This window comes from Cetorhinus maximus, chromosome 19, assembly GCF_964194155.1.
Source record: "Cetorhinus maximus chromosome 19, sCetMax3.hap1.1, whole genome shotgun sequence".
Taxonomy (NCBI): Eukaryota; Metazoa; Chordata; class Chondrichthyes; order Lamniformes; family Cetorhinidae; genus Cetorhinus; species Cetorhinus maximus.
Genome location: NC_135897.1, coordinates 72,109,756 through 72,125,265, shown reverse-complemented (window position 1 = coordinate 72,125,265; position 15,510 = coordinate 72,109,756). Strand labels below are relative to the sequence as shown.

The window sequence follows — 15,510 nt, the reverse complement described above, 5'->3', positions numbered from 1 at the left end:
TTCTGTTTCAGAACAGACTTCTAACTTTTCTCAGAAGAGTCTTGCTCTCTTTTATTGTCTGTTCCTCTCATAGCAGCTTCACTGATCGTCTCTTCTTAACCTACAAACACAGCCTCACACTATATCAAGACAGCCACTTACACTTTCAAGGCAACTTGTCAGGCTGCTTAAAGGGCCTGGGTGTGGTAAGATTTACTTTGTATCCAACTTTTTCCACAACTAATCTGGAGGTGGTAACTGCTGGACGTGGATGCAGAGAGTGAAAAGGAGTTCCATTCGAAAAATATCAAAATAGCCGGGAGCAGCTTACACCTGATTCCTGTTGTTTCCCTGCTTACCTCTCTGTCACCACCATATTAGCTCTACTCTTGAAGTTACCATTGATGAGCTGCATAAGAACTTCAAAGAACCAGCGATGAAGAACTTCCATTATGTGGAGAGACTGAGGTTGTACTCCTTGGAGTAGAGAAGGGTCAGGGGAGATTTAACAGAGGTGTTCAAAACCATTAAGGGTTTTGATAGAATAAATAAGGAGAAGCTGTTTCCACTGGCAGAAGAGTCAATAACCAAAGGACACAGACTCAAGGCAATTGATAAAAGAACCAGAATTGAGATAAGGGAATATATTTTTTACAGAGCGAGTGGTTATGATCTGGAATGCACTGCCTCAAAGAGTGGCGAAAGCAGAATCAACAATTTTCAAAAAGGAACTGGATAAATATTTAATTGGTAAAAATTGACAGGGCTAAGGGGAAAGAGTGGTATGACACAGAAGTAAAGAGAAGGGGATTTTTTTGTTTTGGAATGTGGGTGATGGATTTTTTTCCCATCTCTAGTTGCCCCGAAGAGGTGGTGGTCAACCATCACTTGAACTTAGAACATACGAAATCAGAACAAGAGTAGACCATTCAGTCCTTCTAGCCTGCTCCGCCCAATAAAATCATGGCTGATCCGTTTGTGTTTTGATTTCCACATTCCCAGCTACCCCTGATAAGCTTTGATTCCCTTGCCTAATAAGAACCTACCTACCTCTGCCTTAAAAATATTCAATGACCCCGCCTCCACCACATTCTGAGGCACAGAGTTCCAAAGTCGCACAACCCTCAGGGAAAAAAATTCTCCTCATCTCTGTCCTAAAAGGGTGACCCCTAATTTAAAACAGTGCCCCCTAGTTCTGGACTCACCCACAACAGGAAACATCCTTTCCATGTCCACCTTGTCAAGTCCATTCAGGATCTTATATACTTCAATCAAATCACCCCTCATTCTAAATTCCAATGGAAACAAGCCCAGACTGTCTAACCTTTCCTCATAAGACAACCAACTCATTACAGGTATCAATCTATTAAACCTCCTTTGAACCGCCTCTAATGCATTTACATCCTTCCTGAAATAAGGAGGCCAAAGCTGCACACATTATTCGAGGTGCGATCTCACCAATGCCCTGTATAACTGAAGCATAACATCCTTACTTTTATGTTCAATCCCTCTGGTAATAAAAGATAGCATTCCATTAGCCTTCTTAAGTACTTGCTGTACCTGCTTACTACTTTTTTGTGACTCATGCACTAGAACACCTAGATCCCTCTGCACCTCAGAATTATGCAGCCGTTCTCCATTTAAGTAATACTCTGCTTTTTTGTTGAACTTCTGCACTCGTGGTGGTTATGGCTCTCCAGTAATGGTACTAGGTTGGGAATTCCAGGATTTTGATACAGCAATGATGAACAAATAACAATATATATCCTAGGTAGGATAATGTGTGACTTGGATACGAAAATATTACCACAACATTGCTGGTCTTGTTCTTCGTGGTGGTAGAAGCCACAAGGGCGTGGAGTGCTGTCAAAATAAAGTGGGTGAGGTGCTGCAGTGCATTCTCTAGATCATACATACTGTAGGCATTATATACTGGCAGTGGAGTAGGTGGATATTAAATCCAGTGACATGGTTAATATATTCAACTGTGTATGTGTTTTGAGGAAGATTAACAAAGCACTAACATCTGAACCAATACCATAATATGTAAAGGGGAAGGTTTTTCATTAATATTATGCGCACACCACAGAATCAGCACGTGAATGTCATTTACATAGAGGACTTACATTTTGAAATTCTTCCTAAGTATGGTTGCAAGGGGTGTTCAAGATGTTGGGGTTGATGTCAGTGAATTATTACAAGCCTCTTCCCATTCCCCGCCATTACTTTATGACTTCTACAACTTACCTTCACAAAATTTCCCATTAGTCGCCAATCTCTGTCCTGTTGGGCACTTGCAATAATAACTGCCGATGGTGTTGCAACACTGATCTTGGCAACCTCCATTTTCTGTGACACATTCATTCACATCTGTCAGGAGGAGGGAAAAAAGTAGTGGAGTGATTATAAATGACTGACATAAATCATAAAAGCAAAATACTGAGGATGCTGGAAACATGAAATAAAAACAGACAATGCTGGAAAAGCTCAGCAGGCCTAGCAGCATCTGTGGAGAGAGAAACAGAGTTAATGTTTCGAGTCCGTACAACTCTTCTTCAGAGCTAAAGAGAAGTGGAGTTTAGTACGAAGCGGTGACCAGGTGTATAGATGAGGGCAATGCATTTGACGTAGTCTACTTGGACTTCAGCAAGGCTTTAATAAGGTCCCGTATGGGAGACTGATTATGAAGGTAAGAGCACAATGAGGTACCGTTGGGATCCAAGGCAATTTGGCAAATTGGATCAAGAATTGGCTGAGTGGCAGGAAGTAGAAGGTGATGGTTGGGAGGTGTTTTTGTGACGGGTCCAGTGGGGTTCCACGGGATCGGTGTTGGGTTCCTTGCTGTTTGTGGTATATATAAATGATTTAGACTTGAATGTTGGAGGGTTGATCAGTAAGTTCGTGGATGACACAAAAATTGGTGGAGTGGTAAATAGTGAGGAGAATAGCCTTAGATTACAGGAGGATATAGATGGGCTGGTCAGATGGGATGATCAGTGGCAAATGGAATTTAATCCGGATAAGTGTGAGGTGATGCACTTGGGCAGGACAAACAAGGCACGAGAATACATGATGAATGATAGTACCCTGAGAAGTACCGAGGATCAGAGGGACCTTGGTGTGCATGTCCACCGGTCCCTTAAGGTAGCAGGACAGTTAGATGAGATGGTTAAGAAGGCATATGGGATACCCCTTTATTAGCCGAGGCATAGAATATGAGAGCAGGGAGGTTATGCTGGAACTGTATAACGCTGGTTAGGCCACAGCTAGAGTATTGCGTGCAGTTCTGGAATCCACATTATAGGAAGGATGTGATTGCACGAGAGAGTGCAGAGGAGATTTACCAGGATGTTGCCTGGGCTGGAGAGTTTTAATTATGAGGAGAGATTGGATAGACTGGGGTTATTTCCCTTGGAGCAGAGGAGATTGAGTGGGAACATGATTGAGGTGTATAAAATTATGAGGGGCATAGATAGGGTAGACAGGAAGGAATTTTTCCCTTGGTGGAGGGATCAATAACCAGGGGGCATAGATTTAAGGTAAGGGACAGGAGGTTTAGAATGGATGTGAGGAAGAATTTTTTCACCCAGAGGGTGGTGGGAATCTGGTACTCACTGCCTGAAAGGGTGGTAGAGGCAGAAACCCTCATAACATTTAAGAAGTATTTGGATGTGCACTTGCAATGCCATGACATACAAGGCTATGGGCCTAGTGCTAGAAAATGGGATTAGAATATTTAGGTACTTGTTTGACTGGTGCAGACTCGATGGGCCGAAGGGCCTTTTCCTGTGCTGTAGACCTCTATGACTCTATGACTAAACTCAAGCTGGCTATTGTAAATGCTGAAAATGTCTCACTGTTACAGTCAGAGATATTTTTCTCCGTTAAAAGGTGCATTGTAAGGGCGGAAAACAAAAGTAGGCCCCTAAGTGATCTGAATGATCCCAAGTGCATCCTATTTGTGCTGTTCTGAGAGTATATGAAGTTACACTGAACCAGCACCTAAAATGGTTAAAAAAAAGCCCTATTAGGCTATTACTAAAAACTGGCATCACTCATCTTGATGAACTCAAAAACATCACCAAAAGTTTATGTAATAATTTAAACCCAACCACCTGAAATGAGTGTGCCACACAGGAGTGTGAGGGGGATGAAGGTGTAGTGGTGAACAACAGATTAAGGAAACATTCTGCTGTGGTCCACAAAAGGCCAAGGATATGAAAGTGCATTTCAAGGCTTGAGATGTTATTACCACTTAGATCTTTGATCCTCTGGGATCATCAAGTGCCTATGTTGTTGGAAAGTTAAGCAGTCCTTCCTTAAAGATTCACTCCATTTTATTCACTTTGACGCTGCTTTAAAATGAGATTATCCCACTAACAAATCTGTTTTACGTTACAATCCATCCGAGACAGGTTTCTGCATTCACAACCCCTAACCATGTCTAAGTCATGATCCTTGGTCAGTTTTGTCAGGTTTATATCGTTATCTGCCAGCCCAATAATAGTTCAGACACTGAGGATCAGAATAATATACTGTACATTCAATCAGAACCAGACACATAACCCCAAACATGTGCAGAACACAACTTCCTACTAATATTTCACAAAATTCTGAATAAAAGGGGGCTTATAAATCAATTTTATTATACAAGAAAGCTTGTCATAAAGAATGGATAATCATTCACATTAATGGCATACATATTTTCTCTCCAAGAATACAGAATACACCACTGATAAACCTATTAGAGAAAGATAGAAGTTATAGAATTTACCTGTCAGCCAAGGATGAGAACATAGTACTGAAATATTTAGCAACACAGAATAAGCATTGACACAGTCACTAACTAGGCGACAGAAATGCACCAGTCTTCTGTAAAGATCCTTAACTAACTGGGTCACATATGTGTAATCTTGTGTGTTCCCAAAGATAATTAAGTAATATAGGGGTGTAAATTTGTCTAGGGCAGTGGCGCAAAACAGTGGGGAGGGGAGTTTATCAGTTCAGCCATGCATTATCCACACCCCGACACACAGTTCTATTGCAGTCAATGAAATTAAATATCAGGCATGGTGGAGGCTGATCTGATACCACCCATTTGTGCCACTGCCCACGGCAAATTTCTAGCTCCCAATCCTTTTCTCAACTTGTTGGAGTGGATTAGTGAATCTGATTTCTAATTTGTTAACATCTAATCCCACATCAGTAATTTACAATATTAAAAAAAATAAGCTACTAATTAATACTGAATACTGTCAAACCCAAATTATTTATAAATATAGAAAATCACCTTGGGGATTTTAGACTTCATGGCCAGATTTTTCCGTTGGTGAGCAGGGGGCGGGGCCCACTCGCCGACGCGAAAATGACGCGGGATGACGTTGGGGGGGGAACCCTTGATGTCATCCCGACCCATTTAAATATTCAGGAAGGCGGGCGGACAGCGAAATCAGCCCATTAGCAGGATAATTAAACCAATTAAAGGCCCTGCTCGTCAACCTTAAGGCTGGTGGGCAGGCCAGGAGCCCTAGCGGGCTTCTGAAAAAACATGAAACCTCATCCACCGGCGGGATGGGGTTTCATGTCTGTTTTAAAAAAACTTTAATAAACTTTATGTGATATTTATTAACGTGTCCCATCTCGTGTGACATTGTCACATGAGGGGGACATGTTAATAATTTTTAATTTTTTCTTTTTTTTAAGTTTATAAAACTTTCAGCGCTCTCCCTGAGCGGCGGGGCCCATTTCGGCGGCGGCGATCAGCTGGGCAGGGCCCACCCAACCATCAAGGGCAAAATTCTGCCCCATTAGTGAATCCAGGAAATGATGTAGGGGGATGTGGTGGTTGTACAAATGATGAAAGAGCTGAGAATTGAAAATACATTTGCTCACCATGGGGCTAGGATTGTATCTTCATTCTCAAGGAAAGTTGTTGCATTCAATAACATGATTAACATGATTAAAAAATTACAGCATTTAGGTTTCTGATTGAAGCACACATGAGCAGTGTACTAAATGTTTTTAAAGCACCCATAGGCTGTCTGTGTGTTGGCTCATCACGTCCAGTCACTCCTAGGTCATGGATCTGAAGATTTATACTGATCCCAGACAAAGTGCATGCCCCTCTCAGTTTTTCCCTTGGGGGGAACCTGCCTTTCGCATTTACACTGATAGCCACGGTGACCGGCAGCTATTTAGTCACGGCCCCTCTGTAACTTCTTGAACTGTTTTAACAGTCTTTCTGAAAATGGTTGCAGCTTCACTAATCATGCCAGATCCAAACACAAAACAGTTCCAGCTGGCTAGATTGACATTTACTGTTTTTTCTATTGCAGTGATAAAGATCTCCGTTGTTACAAAGTGTGTTACTGGACATGAACATAACATTAAATAATCAGTTTCAAGCAGAATACTACTAATCTTAATTCTTATTTATGATCTGCAAAGGTGCACCTACACTTCCCTTAAAGGAAGCACTGTCCGTTACCTTTCTGATGTTAAGGGGGACAGAGTCGACCCCCTAGATGACTGTGACAAGACATAGGGTGGGATTTTGCCATCAGCGAGCAGGGGGCGGGGTCCGCTCGCCGACCCACAAAATGACGCGGGATGACGTTGGGAGGAACCCCCGATGTCACCGTGCCCTATTTAAATTTTCAGGAAGGTGGGGGCACAGCCAAATCAGCTGTCCGCCCGCCGACCTGTCAATGGCCAATTGAGGCCATTGACAGGATCATTAAAACAATTAAAGGACCTGCCCGTCCAACCTTAAGGCTGGCGGGCAGGCTGGGAGCCTCGGCGGGGAATAGAAAAATCATGAAACCTCATCCACCGGCGGGATGAGGTTTCATCTAGGGTTTAAAAAAGTGTAGTAAAGTTTTTGTGAAATTTATTAACATGTCCCATCTCATGTGACATTGTCACATGAGGGGGACATGTTAAGGATTTTTTTTTTCTATTTTTAATGTTTGTACAACTGTCAGCGATCTCCCTGATGCAGCACTTAGCCTCAGGGAGATGTGTGCTCTGTCGTGCACATGTGCGAAAGAGTGCACTCTGGCTTTTGGGGAATCACCCCCCCACCCCCGGAACAGGAAACGCATAGCGCTTCCCGCCGGGCGTCATGCTGGGTGGGCCTTAATTGGCCTGCCCACGTAAAATGGCGGCGGGGCCCGCTTCTCCGGCGGGGATCGGCTCCCTGCCCGCCAGAGATTGGGCCCACCCGGTAGGCAGAAAATTCTGCCCATTGTTGCTTCCCTTTCAAATGATGTAGTAGAGGTACTATCATCTCTTTTAATATAATGCGGGGGCATATTGACTCTCTCCATTCAATGAGTAGGAGGGAAATGATGCACCACTGTTATAAAAATATCACATTTTGTAAACTGATGGGGACTTAAGACATAACTGTCCTCTGCACTAAAGGAGTAGCTCGCATTAAACATGTTACTGAAGAGTCACCTTACAACAGTTTAAAAGTCACTTATCTGATTTACATTTAGCATTTGATATTTAAAATATGTCCTAACGACTTCCTATTGATGTGCAAGTCCCAGCTGCAGAGAGGGCTGGAAAATAAAGACAGTGGCCCCCCATATTTCACTGCCAAATTAACTCCCTACAACTATTTCTATCAGCCCTTCCAATCCATTTTGTTCTTTGTAAGTAATTTTATAAGCCTACTGAGCACTGTCAACAACTTGGAAAGAAAAATACAGAGGGAACCTCAGATGGCATTGGTTATAAAGTGCCATGATAATAATGAACATTACACAGCAGTAACTGGGTGGCAGAGTGGGTAGTGCCAACTTTTCATCACTTGGACCTGATTTGAATCTAGCTGTTGCCCAAGACCAGGTGGTACATTGACAAGTTTACCATGTTCAGTGGGAATCTTCCATGTGTGATCGCCACCCTCCATACATCCTCATGGAGATCCCAATCTCTCACATGTGTAGGCTCTGGTGATTATTCCTTGCATTTTCCCTGTGTCCTTTTGCTTGAAAGCAATAGACACAAGAGAAAATGCTTCCAGAACCTGCTGCCCCATCTATACGGGTCCATGATGGGAGGGGAAGAAAAAGTTGAAAAGAAAAAGAGGTTAGAGAAAAGGAGAGAGAAAAAAATAAATCAATGCCACATTTAAACTACTCATAAGACTATGGTTTCATAGCGATGCAAGCGGGAGCCACAATTTTGACAGTAACTGTTACTGCTGTGAAGTTGGAGAAGCCAGTGCTCGCACATGGTTTTCAAACTGCATTTTTATGATTGAAAACAACTGACAAGATGGTCAACAAATTGTGAAAAATGGTAAAGCAGGCTACCAGAGCTGATTTTCACTTTAAAAGTTGGCTGTTACTACCAGTGCTTTGAATCAGCTGCTTAAACACTACAGTTAATGGCTCTTCTTTTTGAGTGATTATGGGCAGAATCTTGTCCATTGAGTCATTGCATAAATGGCGGGAAAATTTTTGGGTCAGGGACTGGAATAACCAAATTGCGCATTTTGCCATTGTTCCTGCCCCAAGCAAATCTCCCAGTTCCCTGACTGATCAGAGATGGTGGGCAGGATGATGCACCTAAACAAGCAATGAAGGATCTCAACTGAAAGGAACCCCAGCAGGACTCACAATGGCAGCAATGATTGCAGCATACAATCCAACGTGAAGGAGCAAGACCTGTGGTATGGGTGGAATACATGGAAAGGCTGCCCCATGGTTCATTGACTCATCCCTGGGGGTGATAATTAACACAGTGAGGGCATGGAGAGAAGTCCTCTCCCCTGTGAATGGCAGGCGAACGCCAGCCGGCCTCACCAAGCAAGTGTGGCTACAAGTTGAAGAGGCTGTCAGCAGCTGTGGTGTGATGCCCAGAACCTGGATCCAGAGCTGGAAAAGGTTTAATGACCATATGAGGTCCTGCAACTCTCAGTTGGCATTCACCATTCTCTCACCTCCTTAGCATTCCTCTATACAGCACTCCTCTGACTGACACATCTGGCTGTCACACACATCCCTTTCCCTCCAGTTTCCTCCTAGAATCTCCATCTCAACAGACAACATTTGCACTCACCCTTAACCTATTGCCCTCTTGCACCCATCCCTCACAGTCACCCTCTGCAAATGGTTACCCTCCATCCTCAGCAATCAGTTAAGCTCTCACACTGTGAACTCTTTGCCTTTCCTCACAGCAGGAGAGAGCCCACATAATGTCAGAAAGATGCTGGAAACTAGTCAGGGGGATGGGGGTGGAGGTGGAGTTGTAACAATGGCCACCCTGACCACGAAGGAGGAGGAAACCCTGGAAATCAGCAGGCCAGCACCAGCACAGGGTGTTGGTGATGGAGAGATGGGAGTGGCCCAGAGACCTGGTGACAACCTTAGATATCACACTGCCACTTACTACTTAGTTGTCGCTCATGTTGAATCAATGTTACCAATATAGTAAATGTCATGCTAACTTGGAGTCCTATTCACCTGGGTGTTGAGAATATCATCTTCTTCCAGGTGCAACTCTGTGTTCATCTCTTCTGTTCTGTGTAGCTGTGGAGTTGCTGCCCCTGTCAATGTGGCTGCTGAGCTGGAGTAAACTACAGCTCCTCCTGAGAGGTCCAACCATCTCCAGAGTATGTGACAGGTGAGATTACCTTCAGTGACTTCGGGCTGAAAGAACTGCTCCAGTTAGTGCTAGCTTTTTACAATGGCTGACCACAGGCTTGACATTTTCACCCTTTGTACTGGTGGTATCAGGTCAGTTTCACTCGATCATCAGTTCCCACTGTGCACTCACCTTCTCCACCCTGGCAAGGTGCAGACAAGCATGGAACCTGTGCACTATTGGAAATGCAGGATTCCACGGTTTACAATTGCCTGTTTAATTAGCTCGTTTGCTTTCCCACCAGACCCAAGGAGGCTCCCCTCCGTATGCAGAACATGCCCTGGAGAAAGCCAGAAGAGGACGGGATCCCAACACAATGTCAATTTGAGGGGCTTTACCACTCCAAATGCACTGAAATCTGCCTCTGCCCAGAAAGAATCTACCCTATGCCTTCCAGTTGATTCCTGATTTGAGATAACTAAACAGTTCAGCAACTCCAAAAAATGTAAGAACATAAAGAATAGGAGCAGGAGTAGACCATACCACCCCTCGAGCCTGCTCCGCCATTCAATGCAATCATGGTGGATCTCCTGCCTCAATTCCACATTCCCACTGGCTCCGCACATTCCCTGCGAGTCCAAAAATCAATCTACCCCAGCCTTAAATATATTCAACAATGGAGCATCCACAACCCTCTGGGGTAGATAATTCCAAAGATTCTCAACCCTTTGAGTGAAGAAATTTCTCCTCACCTCAATCCCAAATGATCGGCACCTTATCCTGATTCATAAAGCCTCACCTGTGGCAGTCACACAGTAAATGCAGGTTAAGACAGGGCGGCTGCAACTTATCTGATGGGCATAGCCCAACTGTTATAATTATATTTAGGTTTATGGAAAGAGGTTCTATTGCAGGTGTGCAGCTGAAAATAAATGAAACTCTCTCTTCTTGAAGTTATCCTAGGTCAGCAGCTCTGTTCACTGTTTAGTCTTTCAAACTTTTTAAACCTGGGTTCTTAGCCAGCCCAAAATGATGGCATGAAAATCTCCCGACTCCGCCAGCTGTAAAACTCCTAAGTGAAATGAGATCAGGCAATCTCCAACTAGATCCCAGTGGGTGCAGAAAACTATGCATAATTCAGCACTAAATTAGCTACCTCAATCAGAGAGGTCGTGGAAATCACTGATGTGGGAAATGAAAATGTGCACGGTGATGCACCACTGGCGTTCTGGGGTTGTAACATGGGCATGGTGTTGGAATTAAAATAGAATATCTTTGAAATTATTTAAGGCATTCATAAATATGGAATGAAAGGCAGATTTTACCGTCAGTACCACTTAGGGCATTCACAAAAATAGCTGTGAATTTCTGTCTTAAAGTACAACACAGCTCCTGCATACACTTCCTGATTGAAGACTTTCCTGGCCAAACTGTTTGACCACAACAATGCAACCTTTATTTTCCCCATGACCTTGCTCCATGTGCGCAAAGTACTTGCCAACCTTCTCCTGAAAGACTAAACTTCGTAAACACAAATCAATGAAAAAAAAAGGCAGCCTTTTCAACTTTCTTTTAGCGTTATTAAAGGTTGGAATTTGATACCAGAACACTCAGTGCTGCCAATCTTCCAGAAAATCCCTGGTGCATGGGGAATGGTTTGTAAAGTGCATTGTGGCCAATAGATGGTTTGTTGTTAAGTAGTTTAGTCTAAAGTGCCAGTATAATGGAACAGAGCATCCAAAGACACAGTGGCAAGAGAGACGGCCTCTCCAGCACTTTAATGTTCAGTGTAGCCCCCTTGCTTTGGATCTCCAGTCTATTCATAGATCTGTGAATTTTTACTTCATCCATAATTCAGGGATAAATATGTCTTCGATTGGGCTTCCATTAATAAGACGCACCACAGCTTGAGAAACTCTATATAGAGCCTGAAACGCCACCAGCAATATTCGCATGCTGACACACATCCAGTTTCATCATTTCTTTCTTCAAACACTTTGTACATGGGCCTAACATGTACTTAAATGGCTGCAACATACATGGTCTATAGTGGAGAATACAGAATGGTCTATCCGGCACAGAACAGCACTGCATCACCCTATCCTTGGTTTGCACATCTGCAGATGTTATTTGTATAATTTGTTAGTTATTACTTAACTCAGAACACGTTGAATGTCAAATAGTTGTCGGCCATGGTTAATCAAATGTCTAGGACAGGACATTTTTCGTCATTGAGAAACAATAAATGTTGCTGAGTGGTAACCAAACTAATTAACAGAGAAACAACATAAATTAAAAGGACAGTAGTATGAGGTGGTGGGGGATGGTGGATTTTAGCTCTTCCTGCTGGGGTAATCAGTTAAAATGAAGCAGCTCCATTCCCTGCACTATTTGTGACGATTTCTGATTTTAATTCCTTGGGTTTTGCTGATGATTTAAGCGCTTACCTGATGTAAACATGCTAATTGGTGTCCTACGCCATCAACAGGGCCCCACTGGCTGCCTGAGTGAAGAAACCATCAGGGCTTTTTCGTGAGGTAGAAGGTGTGCAGTTGGCCATTGGACAGGAGAGGCCGTTCAGGAAAGTGGCTGACTCTTCTGCCCAAGACTCCCTCCCATGGAAACCCCCTAGCCACTTTCACAGAAGTTGAGGGATTGAAACTTGTTGCCTAACCTGGTCTTCTAGCAGCCACTCTGTACCCTCTTCACAGGCATTCCATAAGTAAGTGGATGATGTTTATATGAGGCCCATTTGTTAACATCACCACAGCTCAGCATGAAACAAACTCAACAGAGCCGTTTCTTACCAGCAATTCACTCCGAAATTTGAATCCACTGCACTATGCCTCAAGCATCTCCCTTTAGGAACTGTAGTGCCTGTGTATTCAAAACATGGGCCAGAATTTTTGGGGTCCAGGAGTGCAGAGTTGGGGCAATTCCTCAAACCTGACCCAGGAAAAGTGCCCTAGAAATTCATATTTTTGGTCTGGGGTGGTCGGGTTGTAATTGGAGTCATGGCAAGTGACCTTCCAAAAAGTTCGGAGGCAGCACAAAAGTTGCCAGATGTGGAGGCAGGCTGGGCAGAAAGGTCCACTTCAATGCTGTGGGATTTTGTCACAGCTTCAAAAAAAATAAACAAGCACCCCGCTGTTATAATGATAGGTTGTGAGATCAGTCATGTAGCACAAATCCTATAATACTAACCCTCAGGCTTATGTCAATAGATGGAATGAAATTGCAAGCACTGATTTTATACAAAAACACTGCAGGCAGTTATTTCAAATGTTTAAAGGGCAGTTGATATAAATCCCTTGACAGCTTGACAGTTCCATTTGAAAGTTCACTTTGACAGTTGTATTTGAAAGTTGCCTTTGCCAGTTCCAATGCGCTTATCCACTTCTTACACACATTCATGTCAAATTTTAACAATCCCAAAGGGCACCTGGCCTCTCCCAAAGGTGTCCTAAACCATATCCAAAAGGGTACCCTACCTCTCCAAATAACTCCGCTTGACTTTAGACTTTCTCCTACCAGGTCTTAATGACAAAAGTCATGTTTTTGGACATCCCGTTAGCCAAAATCAGATCAGCCTGAAGGCAGCTGCATTTTAACATGTGCAGTTGCCACCGTGAACCACAGATGTGTAAAGTGCAACCTGTCCCCGTGAAAAGATGGTGAGGGCCAGGTTTGGGGATGGGATTTGTGAAACCAGGCCTCCCCAGTCATTTTCAAAAAGACAGAAATTCAGACTGAAAATGCGCAAAAATTCAGGCCATGGAGCTTGTGTCCCACATTTTACCAGAAAAGACACTGATATCCTGTCTTGGCTGAGGAAGGAGAGGGCAAGAGAAATTCTCTCCATTAACTGGATTCCTAACCGTCATCCATTGGGAACCGTGAGAAGCTTCCTTCCTCTGTATCATCATTTTGTTCCAGCAGATGAATTATCTGACCCTTCACCAACATCATTCCTCTGAGAATACTATCAAACTGACATTACATGTTATAACCTAACCTGTATTTTAACTTAAATATCTGTTCAAAGAGAAAACAGAAGCTCCCAGATTCATTCTCATCTGTTTTCACCTGGAAGGAGATTCTCTTCTTAAACATCCTGCCATGCAGATATATCTTTCCTGCAATCTATGAAATCAGAGATTTTAGTATAGGAGGAAGCTGTCTGACTTTTTGTGCCTGTGCTAAATTTAGGTTCCTCTTATGGATTAGCTTTATGCAGTTCAATTTTCTTCCTTTCTCCTCTAACTAATTGAATTTTACAAAGTGAATGCAAAAGTACACTAGAAATATTTTAAACCAAGCCGATTAAGCCAAGTATAGCTAAACTGTACATTATGGCATTAAACAGAATAGATGTTCCAACAGAATTCCACCCCATGTTAGTCACTATTGCAGGACACGGAGATTAAATCGAACCTAGCAAAGAGAATTTGTCCTCCATTTGGAAAGCACCCAGCCTTTGTAGTAAGCCACTATCTACCGACATGTTTTGAACAGCAAATGACAAGTAGAGACAACAGGCATTAAAGTCCACCCTATTATTTTGAGGTGTAATGCATTGACATGGCAATTTTCTGTATCAGGATCAACTGAAACTCCTTTGAAGCTGACAGATTTAGCAACTAGAGTGCATTATACATAGAGAGGGATGCACTGATTATAGGCTAAGTGGAAGTATTGAAAAAGGAAATGGATAGATTGAATAACACTGCCTATGTTCCAAAGTGAAACCAACTTGTCTACTATCAGCTCAATGAACCACATCAGCTTCTGAAGGGAGGAATAAGCCCTATATAAGAATGACCTTGGCAGGTTTCAGTGAAAGGACAGAAAACCAAAGAGCTAAAGTATGAATGCATATGTCTATGCTACCCTACACCTTGTCCTAGTCAACAAGAACCAATCACCAGTTTTAATGGTTCTAGAATAAAGTTAAAAAAAAGATATTTCTCTGTACCTGAACAAAACTCAGTCACTGGGACCTGAATATTGAAGGGTACATGACATTTAGGAAGGACAGAAAGTTAGGAAAAGTTGGAGGGGTGGCTCTGTTACTTAATTTTGCTATTAGCACAATAGAGAGGGATGACCAAAGTTCAGGAAACCAGGATGTAGAAGCGGTTTGGGTTCAGATGAGAAATGATAAAGGCAAGAAGTCACTTGTGGGACAAAAACAAAAATAGCTGGAAAAACTCAGCAAGTCTGACAGCATCTGTGGAGAGGAAGACTGAGTTAACATTTCGAGTCCATATGACTCTTCATCAGAACTGAAGAGAAATAGAAATGAGGTGAAATATAAGCTGTTTAACTGGGATGGGACAGGTGGAGCTGGATATAGGGCCAGTGATAGGTGGAGGCAAAGGAGAGATCGCCAAAGATGTCATAGACAAAAGGACAAAGGGGTGTTGACAGTGGTGATATTAGCTAAAGGATGTGCGACAGCATCTGTGGAGAGGAAGACAGAGTTAACGTTTCGAGTCCGTATGACTCTTCACTTGTAGGAGTGGTGTACAATTGTATATTTGTATAATTTTTATAATATAATTGTAGCTACATGGTAGGACTGAATATAAAAGAAGAGATAATGGGAGCTTATTAGAAAGGTACAGCAATAATTATGGGGGATTTTAACCTACATATCGACTGGAAAAATCAAATGGGCAAAGGTAGCGTAGATGAATAGTTCATAGAATGTTTTTGGGATAGTTTCTTAGAACAGCACATTCTGGAGCCAACCAGAGAGCAGGCTATATTAGACCTGGTACTATGCAACAAGATAGGATGAATTAATAGCCTCATAGTGAAGGCACCCCTCAGTAGCAGCGATCATAATATGATTGAATTTTACATTCATTTTGAGGGAGAAACGAGTGCGTCCAAGACTAGTATTTTAAACTTAAATAAGGGCAATTA

The 15,510-nt window shown here is 42.8% G+C and overlaps 1 protein-coding gene across 2 annotated transcripts in view; it reads right to left on the bottom strand.

Moving 5' to 3' along the window:
• LOC144693912 (uncharacterized) overlaps positions 1–15,510 on the bottom strand; it is a 333,595-nt gene that overhangs the window by 110,032 nt on the left and 208,053 nt on the right. For both annotated transcript variants that reach the window (XM_078564124.1, XM_078564125.1), the window contains exon 5: positions 2,227–2,349. In XM_078564124.1, the coding sequence (XP_078420250.1) occupies positions 2,227–2,349 (123 nt within the window). The remainder of the gene's footprint in view (positions 1–2,226; positions 2,350–15,510) is intronic.